At 33.7% G+C, this 19,004-nt stretch overlaps 1 protein-coding gene across 1 annotated transcript in view; it reads left to right on the forward strand.

Moving 5' to 3' along the window:
• The window catches only part of BRCA2 (BRCA2 DNA repair associated), an 83,076-nt gene that overhangs the window by 21,437 nt on the left and 42,635 nt on the right, over positions 1-19,004 (forward strand). The window contains exons 10-11 of the mRNA XM_016421873.2: positions 263-1,378; positions 7,458-12,323. Coding sequence (XP_016277359.2) covers positions 263-1,378; positions 7,458-12,323 — 5,982 coding nt within the window. The remainder of the gene's footprint in view (positions 1-262; positions 1,379-7,457; positions 12,324-19,004) is intronic.

The following is a 19,004-nucleotide window of genomic DNA, read 5'->3' on the forward strand; positions in this document are numbered from 1 at the left end:
AAACATGAAAATATGAAATAGTAACTACTGGATCTTCTAGAACAAAGACTGCAATATAGATTAGAATTGTTAAGTATATCTGAAAATAAAATTTGAATAGAGACATCCCTCTCCCTTTCTTATTCATTGGATTATGTATATATACATACCTATAGATAAATATATTTGGAATAACAATAATTCTTCATATAATTTTTGTGTGGTTTGACATGAGTTGAGTCATTATTAAATGATTTTTAAAGATGTATTTTTATTTTAATAGAACTGGAAAAAATGATAGATGATTCATTTGATGATGGAAATAACTTCAAAGACCATGGTGGAAAGATGATTAATATGCCAAATATTATGGAAGAAGAAATATGTGATCCAATAATTAATACACCTGTAGAAGACGATGCTTCATTCAGTTTTACTGGTTATATAGTAGGAAATCTACGAAAAGTAAAATGTGATAAAACTAGGAAAAAATATTCTAAAACAAAAACTAATGAATATGAAGATACTAAAAACCTAAGTAAGAAGGAAAACTATTCCAGTGCATCTGAAACTGAACTAGAATACTGTTATCCATTAATTTCAAAAGCAGAAAATAATGAAATTCAGAAGTCTATTAAGAATGTTAATGAAGAAATGTTGGAGGATGATGTACCATCCTCAGCAACTCAGTGGTCTCAGCTAAACCTTTCTGGTTTAGATGTAACTCAGATAGAGAAAACACCACTGCCACACATTTCTTTTTGTGTTCAAAATTCAGAAGAAAGACCAGCAAATGAAAGCAATGAATGTTCCAGCCTCAGTACTTTAAAAACTGTGGAAATAGCAGCATATAAGGAGGATGAAGAGAAAATTACCACACCTAATAAAGGCAGTGTCATGTTATTAAAACAGATATCTCCTGAAATTTCTCCACCAAATGCAATATCCCAAGATAGGAAAAATTCCAAGTTTAAGATGCGCCAAACATCTGAAGAAACCGTCAGCATGGATTTCTTGGAATGTTCTTCCCTTTGCACAGTGAACGCAAGCATTACAACAGAAGCTAAAGTTTTTGAGAATAAACTGGAAAACCCTAAATCATCTCTAGATGATATTATTTGTCCTGAAAAGCATGGTTTATTATCTCCAAACACAGATGGCAAAGGAAGCTGTGCAACAGTTTCCAAACGTAACTCAGCACCTTTGAACAGTACAGGCATAATATCTCATTTTAAAAAGAGGACAAAAAAATTTATTTATGTTGTGAATAATGACTCATCTTATCAAGGAGAAAAAATACAAAAAACTCAAGAATTTGGATCAGTGAACTGTTCTGCATCATCCCATTTAGAATTGAATTCTTTTGAAGAACATCATGAATTCACAAATGCTATTTCAGGTACTTATATTGTTACAATTGAATATGGGTTTTTAATTTCTTCCTATCATGACTTAAGCAGATAGTATTAGTTATATAAATTCCTATAAATAAAAACATTTACACAAAAATAACATTGATACCTATTTAACAAGTTGTTATATGCTTCATCTGGATTCAGACTATTTATAATTACATAGTTGATTTGATTTCTTTTTTGACTAGTAACTGATTAGACCTCAGTGTTTAGATATATGCATATGTCCTGAATTAAAGTAAAAATTTCATAAAGACCTTAAATAAAAACTGTATGCAATGCTATGACATTTAAAGACAAAGGTTTTTTTAAGTGTACTAAAGGTTCCCTCATTGATTTTTTCTGAAACATAAATATGTAACTTTGTAATTACTTTTCTGAATAGTTTAATGAGAAGCAGGTGTAAAATTATTTAGCAATATGATAGTCAGGTTTTATACAAACCTCCACCATAAGTGGGGAAAGTACTTTTTGTTTTTGTTGTCTTTCATTTTCAAAGATGAAATGACTGTGTGTGTGTGTGTGTGTGTGTGTGTAAAATGACCAATTGTGTGTGCTTTATTATACAAAACTAATTGTTTTGTGACTACATAAACTTTTTCAGAGCAGTGGGTAAGCTATGTAAGAAAAGGAAAGCTTTAGACATGTGGTACAGAGAAGTTTTGTCCTTTGTAGACAGGAATAGCATTTAGTCTCCTGAAGAACATATATATTGTATTTTGTCACAGCTAATATTTGTGAACTAGTTAATATGTTGAATAATTTGCTAAATGTCTATGGTAAAAGATATATGGAGAAAAGAAAGGACTTTTAGGCACAGGAAACATCCTGGACAAAGGCAGAGGTACTTAAGAATGGTTTTTTTGAGAGTTTGAGATTAGTTTAGCTTGGTTGTAAACAGATGGCATGATAAGGGAGTGTATTATGAAGTAAGAAAAGAAGTAATTGGATGCTAGCTTGTGGAAAGCCTTTAATCCCAGGCAAAGAGTTTGGACTTGGTAGATAGTAGGGAGCTAATCAGTCAGTGAGTAAGTAGGTGTTGTGCTAGACTCTGAGGATATTAATGAAATAATCCCTACCCTTTAGGAGTTCACATTCTTAAAGGGAAGACAACAAAGACACACATATACATACATACATGCAGATATACACAAACATAATGCATATATGTATATACACACTTGTGTAAGTATACACACATATTGAAGTTCAGTTATGCCCAGTTCTTCATGACTGCATGGATCATAGCATGCCAATACTGTCAGTGGGGCTTTCTCATCAGAGATACTAGATGGTTTGCCATTTCCTTCTCACTTGTCCAGGTTCATATAGCTACTAACTGCCTGAGGCTGGGTCTTCTGATTCTAGGACCAGTGCTCTCTCTGCTTAGTTACCTCACTGCTGTGTGTGTACATAATGTCTATTTCTGTATGTATGTATATTATATATTGTGTGTGTACACCTATCTATTTGTGTATATGTGTATATATTATATTGTTTGTTTTTGTACACACACCCCAAACATCAAAAGAAAGTAGTTCATGGGCACAGCTTGAGAGCCAGGCCTGGATCCTAGGTTCAAATCTGACTTCAAACACTTCCTCACTTTGCGACCCTGAGGAAGTCACTTAATTCCCATTCCCTGGCCCTTATCATTCTTCTGTGTTGGAACCAATACACAGAAGGGCAGGGTTTAAAAAAAAAAAAGGTAGCTCAGTGCTATATGAAGGAAAACACCTTCCCATGGCACAGAGTAATATATCTAATGATCTGGTGTCCCCTGGCATCCCACTGAGCATCAACATGCAGTGTCACCACAAAGGGAGGAAGGAGGGGGATTTATAAGGCTAGCACAGGAAGGAAAAGTCTCTTTACTTTTGTTCTTTAAACAGATCAGCTCCCTGGAGCATGGAGGGGGAACCATTTTGGGGTGAAACCTAGGACCAGATCATACCTGAAATTAGTGAGGCTAAATCTCTCACTCTCATTTTATTAATAAATGCTTAACACTCTAGACAGACACTATTTCATTCCTAACATTATGGCCAACTGCAAAAGGCTGTTTTGAACCCTTCCTCTGGTTTTAGTTTTTATTTTAGTTTTTTTTTTTTATTCCTGACATTGCAAAGTAGTAGTTTGAAAGGGAGGGTATTACTAGTTGAGGGAATTGAGAAAAGCAGAATTCTTTGTGTTATATTCGGGTAAAAGAGGAGTACAATTCAGACATAGAGGACAACTAGTACAACAATATAGAGACAAGATATGACGGGGGTGGAGGCAAAGAGATGGCCAGTTTGGCTGCATTTCATAGTGTGGAACAGAGAGAAATGTAAAGTGTCTGAAAATACAGGTTATGGGACAAAGTTGTGAAGGGATTTAAAAGCTAAACAAAAGAGTTAATATTTGATTCTAGGGCCAACAGAAAGCCAGAGGAGTTGGTTAAGTAGTAATGTAATATGGTTAGATCTACACTTAAGGAGACCACTTTGCCAATATTAGGGAGTTTCTGGAGAGTATTTGAACAGCAAATGGAGCTCTATGTGCAAGAGTATATTGGTTGCCATGTGAAAGATGGATGAAATCGAGTAGAGGAAAATCTGTTAGGAGGCTATTATAGTGATCTAATTAGACTGGAATAAAAGACTGGATTATGGTAGTGGGAGGACAGATAGGATAAGATTTATCCTATCAAGGGATGTTGCAGAGAAATTTTCAAGACTTAGTAACTTATTATCTTTTAGGTATGAGGGAGAAGGAAGTCTCAAAGATAAATTCAAGGTTATGAAATTTGAGACAAGCAAATAGTGATGTCTGTCTGGAGGAGGTTTAAGGAGAAAAATAATGAGCTTACCTTGAGACCTGTTGAGTTTGAATTAAATTAATTATTTTATAATGTTACAATTAAAATTAGTTGAGGGGCTTAAATTGTTGTAGATAAAAGAGTGGGAGCCATAAACTGTTATAATTAAAATGTTTGGGAGACAGGGAATATAGAACAATTATGAATATGCCCAAGTCAATTGAGTTTTATAGAGATTTTAATTAACAATACAATGAGTAATCAAAGAAAGAGAGAGAGAGAGTAAGAAAGGAATAAGTATGAAGGGCCTCAAGTCAATATGGCCTAGACCTGAGTCTTAAAAGAGAAATCAGTCGGTTTTTTAACACTCACCACAAGGTCTGACTAAACAAGGATACTAGTGACACCAGGCCAGCATCCTTCCTCAAAGAGTCTTCTAGCCAAAGATTGTTTCAAAGGGCCTCTCTCAAGAGCCTCCAGAGCTCCTACCCCAGAGGGACAGAGCCCCTCAGAGGAGCTCCTCAAGGAGCTCTCCTTCAGAATGAGAGTCAGAAATCGAGATCCCTGAATGAGATCCAAGCTCTTATTTTTAAGGGCAAAATCTCCTCTGTCACCTCCCCTAAGTCCTTACATCTACCAATCACTGTAGATGTTTCTAAAGGACCGCCCATTTTGAATTCACAGCTAAGTAGTTTTAATCTCTTTAGTAAGTCAGGAAAAAAACGCTGCTGTGTTGTCATTAAGAAAAAACCTCTGAATAAGTTATCACCCTTTTAGGTTTAAGTAGTTTACAAGTTGCCCCACCTTTATAGGTACTTAGTATCCCATTGTATCAATTCTAAAACAGTCATGACTCAAAGAACTTCCTATCCCTTCTATAAGCATGGATCAAAGTACTTTCATTGTTTAGCAAGCAGTTTTCTGTCCTAAAGCAGTCTTAAGTAGGGTGGAGCAGGGATACTCCCATAGCTAGGAGCCCCCACACTCAAGTAGAGTTCTCACCATCTGCTAGGAAATTTTTTAAGTAGAAGATTCCCCAATGGGGGAAACCCCTAACATTCATAAGTCTGAGAAATTTTGAGGTTTACAATAATTATATTTAATTACTATATAATTATTCATTGTATTTATAAATATATCTATAATATTTTATAATATACAATAGAATATTTATATAATTTGTATGCATATATTATGTAATATAATAATTATGTCTTTGGAATATAGAGCTGGAGGTGTCCTGTAGACATTCAGGCCTGGGATATCTAAGAGAGGGTAAAACTTAATGTGTTGTTTTGAGAGTTTTCAATATTGAGTAATACAGCTATTAGAGTGAATGAAATTTCTGTGGGAGAGAGAATTGAGAACAGAAGGTCCAGAACACAACTTCCAAGAACAACTAAATGAAGGAGTTGGGATAGGGATGGGATTTAGTGAAGAAGAAAGAAAAGAGATAGGAGTAGAAGCAGGGAAGGTGTTGTGTCTTGAAGCCAAGTATGAAAAGAATATCCATTAGAAGGAACTGTTGGCAATGTCAGAAGCTTCAGAGAGGTTAAAGTACACGAGGACTAAAAAAGACCATTGGATTTGCAATTAGTTAATCCCCTTCTAATGAGCAGTTTGAATGGAATTATTGGAAAGGAAGTGTGATTGCAAGGTTTTGAGAAGAGAGGGAATAATGAAATAGAGGCATCCTCTATAGAATGTTTTTTGGATTTTTTTGAGTCTCCTCTCCCTTAATCTCCATCCCAAAATTTGGAAATGTGAATGGCAAGGGATTCATGGGATAGTAGCTTAAAGCTCAAGGGAAGACTTAGGATTGGGAGAATTCAAGCTTACATATATAAGCAGATATAGGAAAGAACCACTGAATGGAAGATAAATAAGAGATAAAAGCTGCTAAAACTTAAATCTTGGAAGAGGCACAAGACAAATCAAGGGCTCAAATAAAGTTACTAACCTTAGTGAGAATTAAAGCTACTTCATCTTCTGTGATCAGAAGGAAGGAGGCAGTAGATGATCTCAGTATTCTCAAGTAATTAGAGAATAAAAGAGAGGAGAAAAGGTATGGAACACTTGAGAACAAGATGAGGATAGAATAAAGTCATTGTCAAGCAGCAGTGAGCCACAACTAGGTTTATGTAACATATTTATAGTGGGTTAAGTCAGAACAATTTCATTAATTCTCCATTGATACACATTAGCACTGGAAGTTCTAAGGACGTTAGTAAGTTTATGATCATCATCTATCTCTGCAATTAGACTAGAACTTAAATATCATTTTAGACAAATCTAATTTTTTGTTCATTGGATAGTTGTGTCATTTCACCTAGTTCTGCTTTATATTTATATATATTCATATGATATAAAAATATCTTAATATTTTGTTACTATGCAATTCTACCCTCTAGATTAACTTTGAGCCAGACAGTTTTCCATAACCAGTTATTCAAATTTAGAATAAAATATCCTTTTTCTAACAAACACCAAATTACTCTGTTGTGATGATCTTTATGACACTTTACACTTTAAAGTCACACAAATCTGTATTGGTAGATTTCAAAACTTAGAAAAATGTTAGAACTGGAAAAGACCCCAGAAATCATCTAGTCCAAGAAAAGTCTTTTAATCAAATATACTTCTATGTACCTAGAACCTCTTAATAACAATTTCCATGTCATTTTTTAAAGAAGAGTATGAGGGGAAAATTTCTTAATTTCTAAGCATTTGCTTGATGTAAATCAGCATTCATGATTTAATAAGTAAAGTGAATTCTTTATGTTTGTATTAGGAATATTTTAGGAACATAAACTTATATAGATTAAATTAATGACATTTCATAAAATAAAGAGAGAGGGACTGAAGCTATGATTGGCATATGATTGGCATAGGAATTTCTCAGAGGAGGAAATTAGATCAGTATGTAGATCATTAGAGAGAATACTAGGTTTAGAGCCAGGAAACTGAATTCAAATATGACTTCAAACACTAACTTTGTAACCATGGATACATAATTTAAGCTCTATCTACCTCAGTTTTATCTCCTATAAAGTAGGGAATAATACCCTCCACTCTCAGAGATGGTTGTGAAGTTAAAATGTGATATTTGTAAATCACTTTATAAACCTTAATTTAGGCTCTATTTAAATGCTCGCTTAGTTATAGAGAGTTACCCAGTCGACCGTTTTTAACCATTTAAATTAACTTCTGAGTTTATCATAGCGCTGCTCTTAAATTGGTATATTCCCTTTTTTTGTCCTTAGATTTCTTGGATTCCTCTATCAGAAGAAAATGTTCACAATTTGATCCTAAGGAAGAAACTGCCCCCTTAACTGAATGTGACAAAACAATGATGGAAGAATATTTTCATGAAAGCAGATTTCCTCATAATGAAGTAACATCTCAGGATTTAGGTTTTAGAGAAGTAGAAATGAATAAAGGAGAGCTAGAGTCAGATATAACAGAAACTGATAATCAGTCACAGTCTCAAGAAAGAAGCTACAATGATTTTTCAAAAAGGCAAAGAGATTCACATGTAAAAGAGTGTATTTTGACTGCAACATGCCTCTCCCCAAGAAAACATACAGAAATAGAATTGGGGAATATTGCAGAAAATAGTCACTTTACAACAAAAAATAGCACTTTACATGACTCTGTTGATACTAGTATAAATTCTTTAACTCAGCTTCCTCAGGATCCACAAGAACTTTCAGTTGTGATTTATGGAAAAAAGGAACCTTTGTGCAAAGTAAAACAAAAACTAAGATTTAGGAGAAACTCTGATTCAACTTTTATCACAAATAAAGTAAGATCTGAACTAAAAGAGAGCTTTGGTAATAAAGGTAATCAAGAAACTGAGGTTTTAAATGAAATTTTAGGAGATGATCGAGAATTGTCATCTGAAAAATGCAAAGAAATGACATCAGTTTCACTGGGGGCACAGGTCAACAAAAATGCTGGCCTATTTGTAAGCCTAAGAGACCAAGAAAATACTAATTTGATTACAGAAAAAACAGCTATTGAACTATACTCTGAGGAAGATTTGCATTTCAATGAAGAGAATTTCATTTTTCAAACAATAGATAAAAAGAATATTAGGGTGACAGACAGTTCTGAAGAATTCTTTGCAACAAGTTTCTGTTACTTAGAAGAGTCTATTCCTAAGAACTCTACAGAAATAGATTACAAACAGACAGTTCAGGAGTTGTTCATGGAAGATTCCTTTTCATCAGAGATGGTTCCTGTTTTTACAAGGGACAGCCAGGATAAAAATCAGAATTCAAAATTAGCTTGTGAATGTATATCACAAAGTAAAAGTTCTTATTCAAAAAGTACTATTGATACTAATATGAAACCAAAGAGAAATGAAGAAAATTATTTGGGAAAGTGGGCACAGAATTTTGATCCTGATTCAAATAAAAGTTTTGGTTGTGGCTTCAAAACAGCTTCTAATAAGGAAATAATACTCTCTGAACACAACATTAAGAAAGGGAAACTTTTCTTCAAAGATATTGAACAGTATTATAATAGCAGTTCTGTAGAAGTTGTGAATAGTTCAATCTCAGTAGCAGCAGAAAACATCAAGACTGATTCAGATAGTAAAAAACAAGAAAAGAATTCTTTTCCTGCTTGGAAATCAGAGCCAAGCCATATTATATCTAAGGATGTACAGAGTAACATATTTGTACTTAATGAGAAAGAAATTGACCCAGCTCTGGAAGATTTATGCTCAGAAAAAGATCTTGATCTTAACCACAGTTTAACAGCAAGCCAAAAAGCAGAAATCACAGAGCTTTCCACGATACTGGAAGAAACAGGAAGCCAATTTGAATTTACACAGTTCAGGAAACAAAGTTCTACTGTACAAACACTTGATATATCCACTAACAAAGCAGATGAGTTGGGCAACTTAAATACTTTTGAACTGCAGATGGGTGTTGAACTTGGTGATCATTTTGGAGCTGAATACGAGACAGATAATAACAGATCTCCTGTACAAGTAGATTTAAATGTGAACTCTGAAGTGGTAATTAATGTAAAACAAAGAACTGTTTATTTGCCAAAAAGTAACTCTGAACAAGGTGCCTCTACTGATATTTTTACTGAAAGTGAATTTAAAGGCTTTTGTTCTGCTCTTGGAAGAAAGATGAATGTTTCTAATGAAGCTTTACAAAAAGCTATGAAATTGTTCAGCGATATCGAAGAGATTGGTGAAGGAACACCTCTGCAAAATCTTAGGAATGGTCCTTTGGATAGAAGTCAAAAGTCTAATATTGTTCCTGCATTCAAGATAGCAAATTATGCTAACAATAGCAAGGATTTTAAAGGAAAAGATGCTAAACCACAAAGCAATGCTGAGAATAATACTGGCATTTTTGTTGAAGAAAATATGTTAAATTGCAGCAGAGACCCAGAAAATAAACAGAGTAGTAGTCCATTATTTATTAGTTCACATAAAGATAGTAGTAAATTAAAAGGATCTGTTGAACCTGACTCAGATAATTCTCAAAGAGAAAAAAATGATTTGTCATCTATTGATCAGCAAAATTATCCAAAAATGTCTATTCAGCTTATAAGACAAGAAAATTATCCAGTTAAAGGAGGATTGTTAGATTTAAATTGCTTGGGAAAAGCTGTTAAAGATGAAAAAATTTTTGCCTCAAATGTAAGCGGAATAGAGGAATTGGTTTCTAATCAGGAGGAACAAAAAATGAGAGAAAATGAAAATTCCTCTCACCTACAGAGTTTTCAGACTGCAAGTGGAAGAAATATTATGGTCTCCAAAGACTCTTTCAGTAAAGTTGCACACTTGTTCGCTGAAGAATGCTCAGTAAAAGAACTAAATGATTTTTCATTTCCTTTTACTTTGAAAATGCTAAATACTGCTCTTAATAAATCAGTGGAATCTTCAGGAAAAAAGAGTGAAAATTTAGCTGAAAATGAAATAGAAGAAATAGCTGTTGCTACTAAAAAAGAATTGATGCCTATCCAAAAGGGACCAAAAATTGAAAACAAAAAATGGAAAGAGTATAATATGGTGGGTTTTCATACTGCTAGTGGGAAAGAAGTTACAATTTCCAAGGAATCTTTGACTAAAGTAAAACACTTTTTTGTTGAGGAAAACTTGGAAAATGATGTTACTAACATTAAGAATCTTGAGACAGAATTCTTAAATGAAAGAGAGAAAATTAATGAAAAACTGGTACAAGCTTATGAGATGGTTAAGTTAAATAATTCCCAAGTGTGTGAAGAAATGCAGAGTTTTCAAGATAATGATGAAAAAGTCCTTCCTGTTAGAACAACAGATCTCCCTAAAATAACTGATAGTATACTATCTAATGAACCTTCAAATAATGTTTTGTTTGAAGAAAAACTATCTGAAATTAAAGAAAATTGTATATTGTCTGATGCTAAACAGTCCACTGGTTTGCCTGTTGAAATGTCAGGTTTGGGATTTTACACAGGCCATGGTAAAAGCGTTCCTGTAAGTGAGACTTCATTACTGGAAGCAAGAAAATGGCTCAAAGAGATAGATTTAGGAGGAAAGACTAAAGCTTCAGGGATGTTTGTCTCTTCTGTTGATGTTAAAGAAGACTCTGATATCCATGTGAAGAAGTCTGTGCCTTTATATACTTCAAATAATACATCATCAATTGATGACAAAAATATTTCTGATAAACAAGATGCAGTCTTTTTAAGTAATAGTATGTCAAGCATTAAACATAACTTAAAACATGACACAGAGGGGTCTGATTTTTGTCATTCAGATGATGCAGATTTCTTCTCAGAACATATATCTGATAAAGTAATGTCATGTCTTAAGGCACAGCCACCTGCATTCACTACAGCAAGTGGTAAGACAGTTCACATTTCAAATGAAGCAGTACAAAAAGCAAGAGAGATGTTTATAAACAATGGTGATAAATTCCTAAAACCAAACATTGAGAATAAATCTGAAAATAACCAAATGAAAAATGTAAAAGATCCTTCTAAGATATTGGAAAACAAAGACATTTCTCCTAAGTCTTTTGATGGCAAGAAAAGGAATTTATCCGTGAATGAGGGTTCTTTTTCAAATAAAATATATAGTAAAAAAGCACAACTTGAAAATATATCTGCAGGTATTGCATTAGAGATGGACTCTGAAGTATCACATTGTCAAATAAATTCTAAAACTTCCGATTTATATAAATCTACTATTGGAAAACAACCCAAGGGTAGCTCTTCTGTTGGGATTTTTTGTACAGCAAATGGCAAACCTGTACAAGTATCAGATAATTCATTAAAGAAAGCCAGACAAGTATTTTCTGAAATAGCAAATGATTCTGAGCAATTACTTTCCATTAAAGGTAGTGAAAGCCATCCAGAAACACTAATAGGAGAAGAAAATGCCATGCTTTATGCAAAAATCAACCTACCAGCACAAAAAGACTATTTGAGTAATATGCAGAATTTATATAATAACTCTGGATTTAATACAGCAAGTGGAAAACAGGTTTTAATTTCTGAAAGTGCATTGCAAAAAGTTAAAGGTATGTTAGTAGAGTTTGATTTAATGAGAAATGAATGTCTTGAATCTATACAAGATGTTACACCAAAAGGTCTGTCTCCAGTGCTTTGTATTGAAGGTAGTGAAACCCCCAAACATATTGTAAATTCCAAAAGTAAAGAAATCTGTAATAAAGAACTTCACTTCTCCAATAACTGTAATGTTGAAATATCTTCTTCAGAAAATAGTAGAATTATTGAAGTTTCTTGTGCTCAATTTAAGCAAGATATGATACATCCACTTTTAGAAACGAAATTGACTCCTGCTAAAGAAATTTCATTTTTGAAAAAAGGACAAGTTGGCCTTAAGGATGTGGATATGGAAAGTAGTGAAGCTATAGATGGTCTTCCTGTCAAAAGAAATCTACAAGTTTCTTCCCCTAACTCCAAAGCCCAAGAAACTTCTATGGAAAGAGAAGCAGTGGAAATTGCCAAAGCCTTTATGCAAGATGATGAATTCACAGATTCTGAATTGCCTCATAATGCCAAACAGTCCTTTTTTACTTATAAAAACAATGAAGAACGTATCCTGACAAATTCAAGATTTGGAAAAAGGAGAATGGAAGAACGTGCCTCATATGGTAGGTCTTTTAATTTTTTTTTCAGTGTACAATATAACAGTTAAAATAGAATTAAATCCCTTGTTTGATATTATTGATGTAACAAAGTTGTATTAGACTTATATGTAGTTCATGCTTGGGGATATGCAATTTGACTCATTCTGAGTCTGTAAAATAATAAATCATATTGGGAGTTACCTATATTCAGATATTTTTACAGTAATTCATAACAACAAAATAATTGTATTTACAATAAAATATTATAGAACTATTTGATAACCTTTTACATGTACCATTTTCCTTAATCTTTACTATATTCTTGAATCTCAGGAACAAAAATTGAGTGGAGATTAAAATATTAAAATGATGAACTATTTTCATTTTTATTTTAGGAGAAAATATAAGTAATTTAGTGAATCATCACATTACATCACATCAAGATTTCATTATATGAATATTCCCTCCAATAGTTCACCTAACAACCTTCAATTGCTTCTTGTTTTAGACCCTAAATGTAGTTTTTACAATTTTTGTCTTTCCAAATTTACCTATGATTTCTTTGTTACTGAACACAATTCTTGTTGTTGGGGAATTGGGAAAGGGGCATGTATGTTCTTGGCTTCTAGTTCCCTTCATACTGAGTTGATGAGATCACTAAATGAAATAGTATAGGACAGTTCTCAACCTTTCTAATGCTGTGACCCTGCAATACAGTTCCTCATGTTGCAGTGACTCCAAACCAAAAAATTATTTTGGTGGCTACTTCAAAACTGTAATTTTGCTACAGTTATGATTTGGAATGTAAATACCTGATATGCATTATGTATTCTCATTGCTACAAATTGAAAGGTTGAGAACCACTGGTATAGAAGAAAAGAAGAGGCCCAGGACAGAGTCATGGACCTTCATGTGTAAACTAAAAAAGATAGGTAAGGCCAGAAATGAATTGGTGGCCTTCTTTTCAAGGGTCTCTAAGACTAGATAATTTCAGGTAGAAAAAGAAATGAGGTGGGAAGAAAAATTTCAGAGCTACTTTAGCCAAGTGAAAGGCTGGATTGTAGAAGTTTCAGTGTCTCGAGAGCAAGCATTTGGGTAGGAAAGAATTTGGTTCTCATATATCAGCGGAGTTCTGGACAGAGTGGGATTTGGGAACTAGGAAATGGTGTAGGTGGGAGATCAGGGCATTTTTTTTCTATTCCTTGTATCTTATTTTCTCTTATTTCTCCTCTTCTTTTTACCCTGGATATGCTTCTCTCCATTAATTTAATACAATATGACCTAAGTATATTTTGTTTGTAGTACTCATTTAATTTGTTTGTGATCCTTGCCCTTAATTTAAAAAGTAAAGAAGTTGAATTTTGTATGTTTCTCAAGAGTGTAAAAGAATTATATTTGATTTTACCTAATTGATTCATGATTTAAAATTTTTTTTTTTTACTGGGATGTACATGGTATTCAGGCAAGACTAGCATGGTGTGAAAGCTTGCTGAGCCCCTTTCAGGCTGCATATCCACCTTGGTATCTGCATTTTACCTAAATCTTGCCTATTGCTCCATGAAGTTATAGTATGCTCAGTAACCACATTCTAGAAAAACTTTTTCTGCAGACAAGCTAAACTAGGTTGAGGATAACTTGATAGACATTGGAAGATACCCAGGTCATTTACTGTATCCTGCCATCGCTAATCATCCTGACTTTTGTCTTGCCACAACTCTGGAAAATAGAGTGAGGCTGATGGCATAAATCTATTTCACACTCAAGTTAAGGCATGTCACTTATGATGTCACTCATCCTCTTCAAAAAGGATGAAGAACAACATTTTCTTACAACAAAATTACCTCACAAGAATAGTTTTACTCTGTATGTTCAATTGTTATTCACAGTAATGCTCTATTTATTAGATATGTGCATTGTTTCCTGAAAATTAGGAGATACTTTTGAAGATTTTAATAGCCTATCTAGTTTGACAATTTACAAAGAAATAGAAGTAGAATTTAGGAAGTCAAAAATCAGAGAGCCTGGCCACATGAGATCATTTTCACCCAGGAAACTTGTCTTGGAAATAACATAATTTGCAAAGCTTTGAAAAATCATATTCTGAGGTATTTCAGAAGGATGATTCAATTTTAAAAAATCAGTTAAATTCAGTTGAATGAAATTATTAGGCACTTCAAATAAGACCTTGGTACTTGGGTGTTAGGAATACAAGGGCAGAAATAGAAGATCCTTGACAATCATTTTGGGGGAATAGAAGCTTTACACAGATAAGTACTAAAATAATATGAGGAAGTGTTAACTGATGAGATAAAGAAATTCCTTATGAATTCAGTAGGCATTGAATTGAAACTTGAAGAGAGCCTAGCATTGATTGTAAGATATAGAGGTGAGAAAAAATTATATTCTAGATGTGAAGAGTGTCCTATACAAAGGCAAAGGGCAAGAGATTCCTTTTTGAAGAATAGCATCTTAGAAGGTAACTTCTCCAGAACAGAAAATATAAAAGAAGAGAATACTATAAAACTTAAAAAGCAGATTGAAGAACATAAAGGAATTTACATTTGAACTTACAGGCAGTTGAGGGAAATGGAAGTTTCTCATGGCTATGCCTTATAAAGATTTTTTTTGGTACCACTATTTAGTGAAAAGGGATGATTTATTTTTTGGTAAAGATATTTTGTTTTGCCAATTATGTGAAATAACAATTTCCCACATAAGTTATATGATCCAAATTGTTTACCTCCCTCCCTTCCCCTAGCTAGTAAACAATTTGATCTGGATTATACATGTATTATCATGCAAAACATATTCCTATATTGTTCATTTTTAAAGAGAATACTCTCATAAAACCAAAACCCAAAAGTGCAAACCCAAATAAACTAAAGTGAAACATCATTTCCTTTGATCTGCATTCCAAACATCAACAGTTCTTTGGAGGTGGATAGCGTTCTTTGTCATAAGTCCCTCAGAATTGTCCTGGATCATTGTATTATTGAGAGAAGTAAAGTGTTTCATAGTTGCTCATTCCATAATATTGCTCTTACTGGGTACAGTGTTCTTCTGGTTTTGCTTATTTCATTCTGTGTCCATTCATGTAGGTATTTCCAGCTCTTTCTGAAATCATCTTGTTCATTATTTCCTAGCACAAGAGTATTCTGTCTCCATCACATACCACAACTTGTTCAGCCATTCCCTAATTGATGGATATCCCCTAAATTTCCAATTCACTGCCACCACCAAAAAGCTGCTATGATTATTTTTGTACAAATAGGTGCTTCCCCCCTTTACTTAATTTCTTTGGGATATATACCTAATAGTGGTATTACTAGATGAAAGAGTATGTATTGTTTTATAGCCCTTTGGGCATAGTTCCAAATTACCTTCCAGAATGGTTGGGTAAATTTACAACTCTACCAACATTGTATTAGTATTCCAGTTTTGCCATATCCCCTCCAATATTTATTATTTTCCTTTACTGTTATATTGGCTTTGTTGGTAATACATAAAAATGCTGATGAATAATGGTTTATTTTGTATCTGCAACTTTGCTAAATTTATTAATTATTTCAACTTGTTTTTTAGTTGATTCTCTAAGTATATTGTCATATCATCTGCAAAGAGTGAGTTTAGTTTCCTCATTGCCTACTTTAACTCCTTCAATTTATTTTTCTTTCCTTCTTGCTAAAGCTAGCATTTCTAGTACAATATTAAATAATAGTAGTAATAATGGACATCCTTGCTTCACTCCTGATTTTATTTTGGAAAGGCTTTTAACTTAAACCCATTGTAGATGATACTTGCTGATGGTTTTAGGTAGATACTATTTATTTTTAGGAAAGGCCCATTTATTCCTTTGCTTTCTAATGTTTTTAGTAGGAATGGGCATTGTATTTTGTCAAAGGCTTTTTCTGCATCTGTTTAGATAATGTGGTTTATGTTAATTTTGTTACTGAGATGGTCAGTTATGCTGATAGTTTTCCTAATATTAAACCAGTCTTGCATTCCTGGTATAAATCCCTTCCCATCATAGTTGAATGATCCTTGAGATATATTGCTGTAGTCTCTTTGCTAGAATTTTATGGAAGCTTTTCTAACAATATTCATTAAGAAAATTTGCCTGTAATTTTCTTTCTCTGTTTTTGGTCTTGCTGGCTTAGGTATTAGCACCATATTTGCGTCATAAAGAGAATTTTGTGCTTTGTCTATTTTGCTAAATAGTTTATATAGTATTGGGATTAACTATTCTTAAAATGTTTGATAGAATTCATTTTTCAATTCATCTGGCCCTCTGGATTTTTTCTTAGGGAGTTCTCTGATGACTCATTCAATTTCTTTTTCTGAGTTGGGATCATTTAAGTATTCTATCTCCTTTTTTTGTTAATCTGGGCAATTTATATTTTTGTAAATATTCATCCATTTCACCTAGATTGTCAGATTTATTGTGATATAAATGGACAAAACAGCTCCTAATGATTGCTTTAATTTCCTCTTCATTGGAGATGAATTTACTCTTTTTGATACTGGTAATTTTATTTTCTTTCCCTTTTTTAATCAAATTAACCAATGTTTCTTCTGTTTTATTTGTATTTTTTTTTCCTTCATAAAACCTACTCCTAATCTTATTTATTAGTTTAGTGGTTCTCTTTCTTTCAATTTTATTAATTTCTTCTTTGATTTTTTTAGGATTTCCAATTTAGTCTTTAATTGGGGATTTTTAATTTGTTCTTTTTCTAGTTTTTTCGTTGCATGCCTAATACATTGATCTGCTTTTTCTCTATTTTAATGATATAGGCATTTAGGGATATAAATTTTTCCCTAATTATTGCTTTGGCTGTATCTCATAAATTTTAATATGTTGCCTTCTTACTGTCATTCTCTTTAATGAAATTATTGCTTATATAGTTTGTTCTTTGACCCATCCCTTTTTTAGAATTAAATTATTTTTATTCCAACCAATTTTTTGTCTTTCCACTGTGAAGATATGATTAACTCTCCCCTTGTCTATTTTAGCTAAACAAATCCAAGAACTTAAAGTACCTCTACTTGACACTAAGTAAGAGAGTTGCAAGTCAGTTACTAGAGTAAGCTCACACTTCCAAAGGTCTCTGCCCACCCCCCTTTCATGTAGAAACTGCTAAATCCTAGGTAATCCTGACTGTGACTCCATGATGTTTGAAGTCTTTCTTTCTATCTGTTTGCAGTAGTTTCTTCTTGGTCTGGGAGCTCTTGAATTTGGCTATAATATTCCTGGGAGCTGTCATTTATTTCAGGAGGTGATTGGTGGATTCTTTCCATTTCTATTTTACCCTCTTGTTCAAGAATATCAGAGCAGTTTTCTTTGATGATTTCTTGTAATATGATGTCTGAGCTTTTTTAATTTTATCATGACTTTAAGGTAGTCCAAAAATTCTTAGATTGTCTTTCCTGGATCTGTTTTCCAGGAAATTTTTCAGTGAGGTATTTAATATTTTCTTCCATTTTTCCATTGTTTTTATTTTGTTTTATTGTTTCTTGGTGTTTCATGAAGTTATTAACTTCTGTTTGCCCAATTCTAATTTTTAAGAAATGATTTTATTCTGTAAACTTTGAACCTCTTTCCATTTAGCCAATTCTACTTTCTGTGGAACTGTTTTCTTTACTGAATTTTTCTACTTCTTTTTCTATTTGACAAATTCTACTTTTTAAGAAACTCTTTTCTTTGGATTTTTGTGCCTTTTTCCATTTTGCTAATTTTTCTTTTTAAACTGTTATTTTCTTTTTGCATTACTTTCATTTCTCTTCTCCAGTTGTCTTCTGCCTCTCTTACTTGATTTTTTAATTCCCTTTTGAGCTCTTCCAGAGCCTGAGACCAATTCCCATTTTTCTTTGAAGTTTTCCAAATGGCTGCTTTGATCTCACTGTCCCCTTCTAAGTTTGTGCCTTGTTCTTCTTTGTCTCCATAATAATTTCATTTGGTTAGGTTTTTTTTTTCCTATTTTCTTATTTTCCTAGCCTTGAAAAAAAATCTTTATCGTAAAGGTGTGCTCTGTTCCCAGGGCAGAGGGGGCACTGTCTTAAACTTCAGTTTTTCCTTGTTGTTACTTTCAGCTTTGATTCTGAGTTTCTGTAAGTTTCAGTTCTAACAAGATGGTGTGATGGCCTATGGGCTGGGGCCTCTGAAAGCTGCCTCCCACTGCTGATTTGATCTCCTCTAGGGACTGCTGCTGTGTTTGCAGGACTCAGAGCACTGCGAGCTACCTTATGCTGGGACTCAGGGCCTCACCCCAAGTCTAGGCAGTCTGAGCCTCTCTCTGGATTTACACAGGGCAGGGTTGCTGCAGACTGTCTTACCCTGGGGTTTAGAGTCTCACTGAAGCTTGGGCAGTGCTTATGGGCCTGACTTTAGGCTTGAACAGGCTAAACTTTGTGGACTACCTTGAGCTAGGGCTTAGAACGTCAAAGGATGCACAAAGGGTCCTCTGCTGTTGGATTAAGCAGGGTCTTGGGGTCCCAAAGTTGACTTGGACCCAGTTGTTCAGAGTATGGAGCAGTAGATGGGGGGTGGGAGACTTGTACTTCTTGATTGCACAGCTTGCTTCTGGCACCCTTTTCACCCCAGTGAAATAGGCCCTCTTGCAATATTTAAAAGGGATTGTAGAGATTGAAGAGGGTTAGGGGATAAGGAAGGTTTTGTAACAGAGAATGGAGGAGTTGAAGGGAAAGAGG

The sequence above is a fragment of the Monodelphis domestica genome, chromosome 4 (assembly GCF_027887165.1).
Source record: "Monodelphis domestica isolate mMonDom1 chromosome 4, mMonDom1.pri, whole genome shotgun sequence".
Taxonomy (NCBI): Eukaryota; Metazoa; Chordata; class Mammalia; order Didelphimorphia; family Didelphidae; genus Monodelphis; species Monodelphis domestica.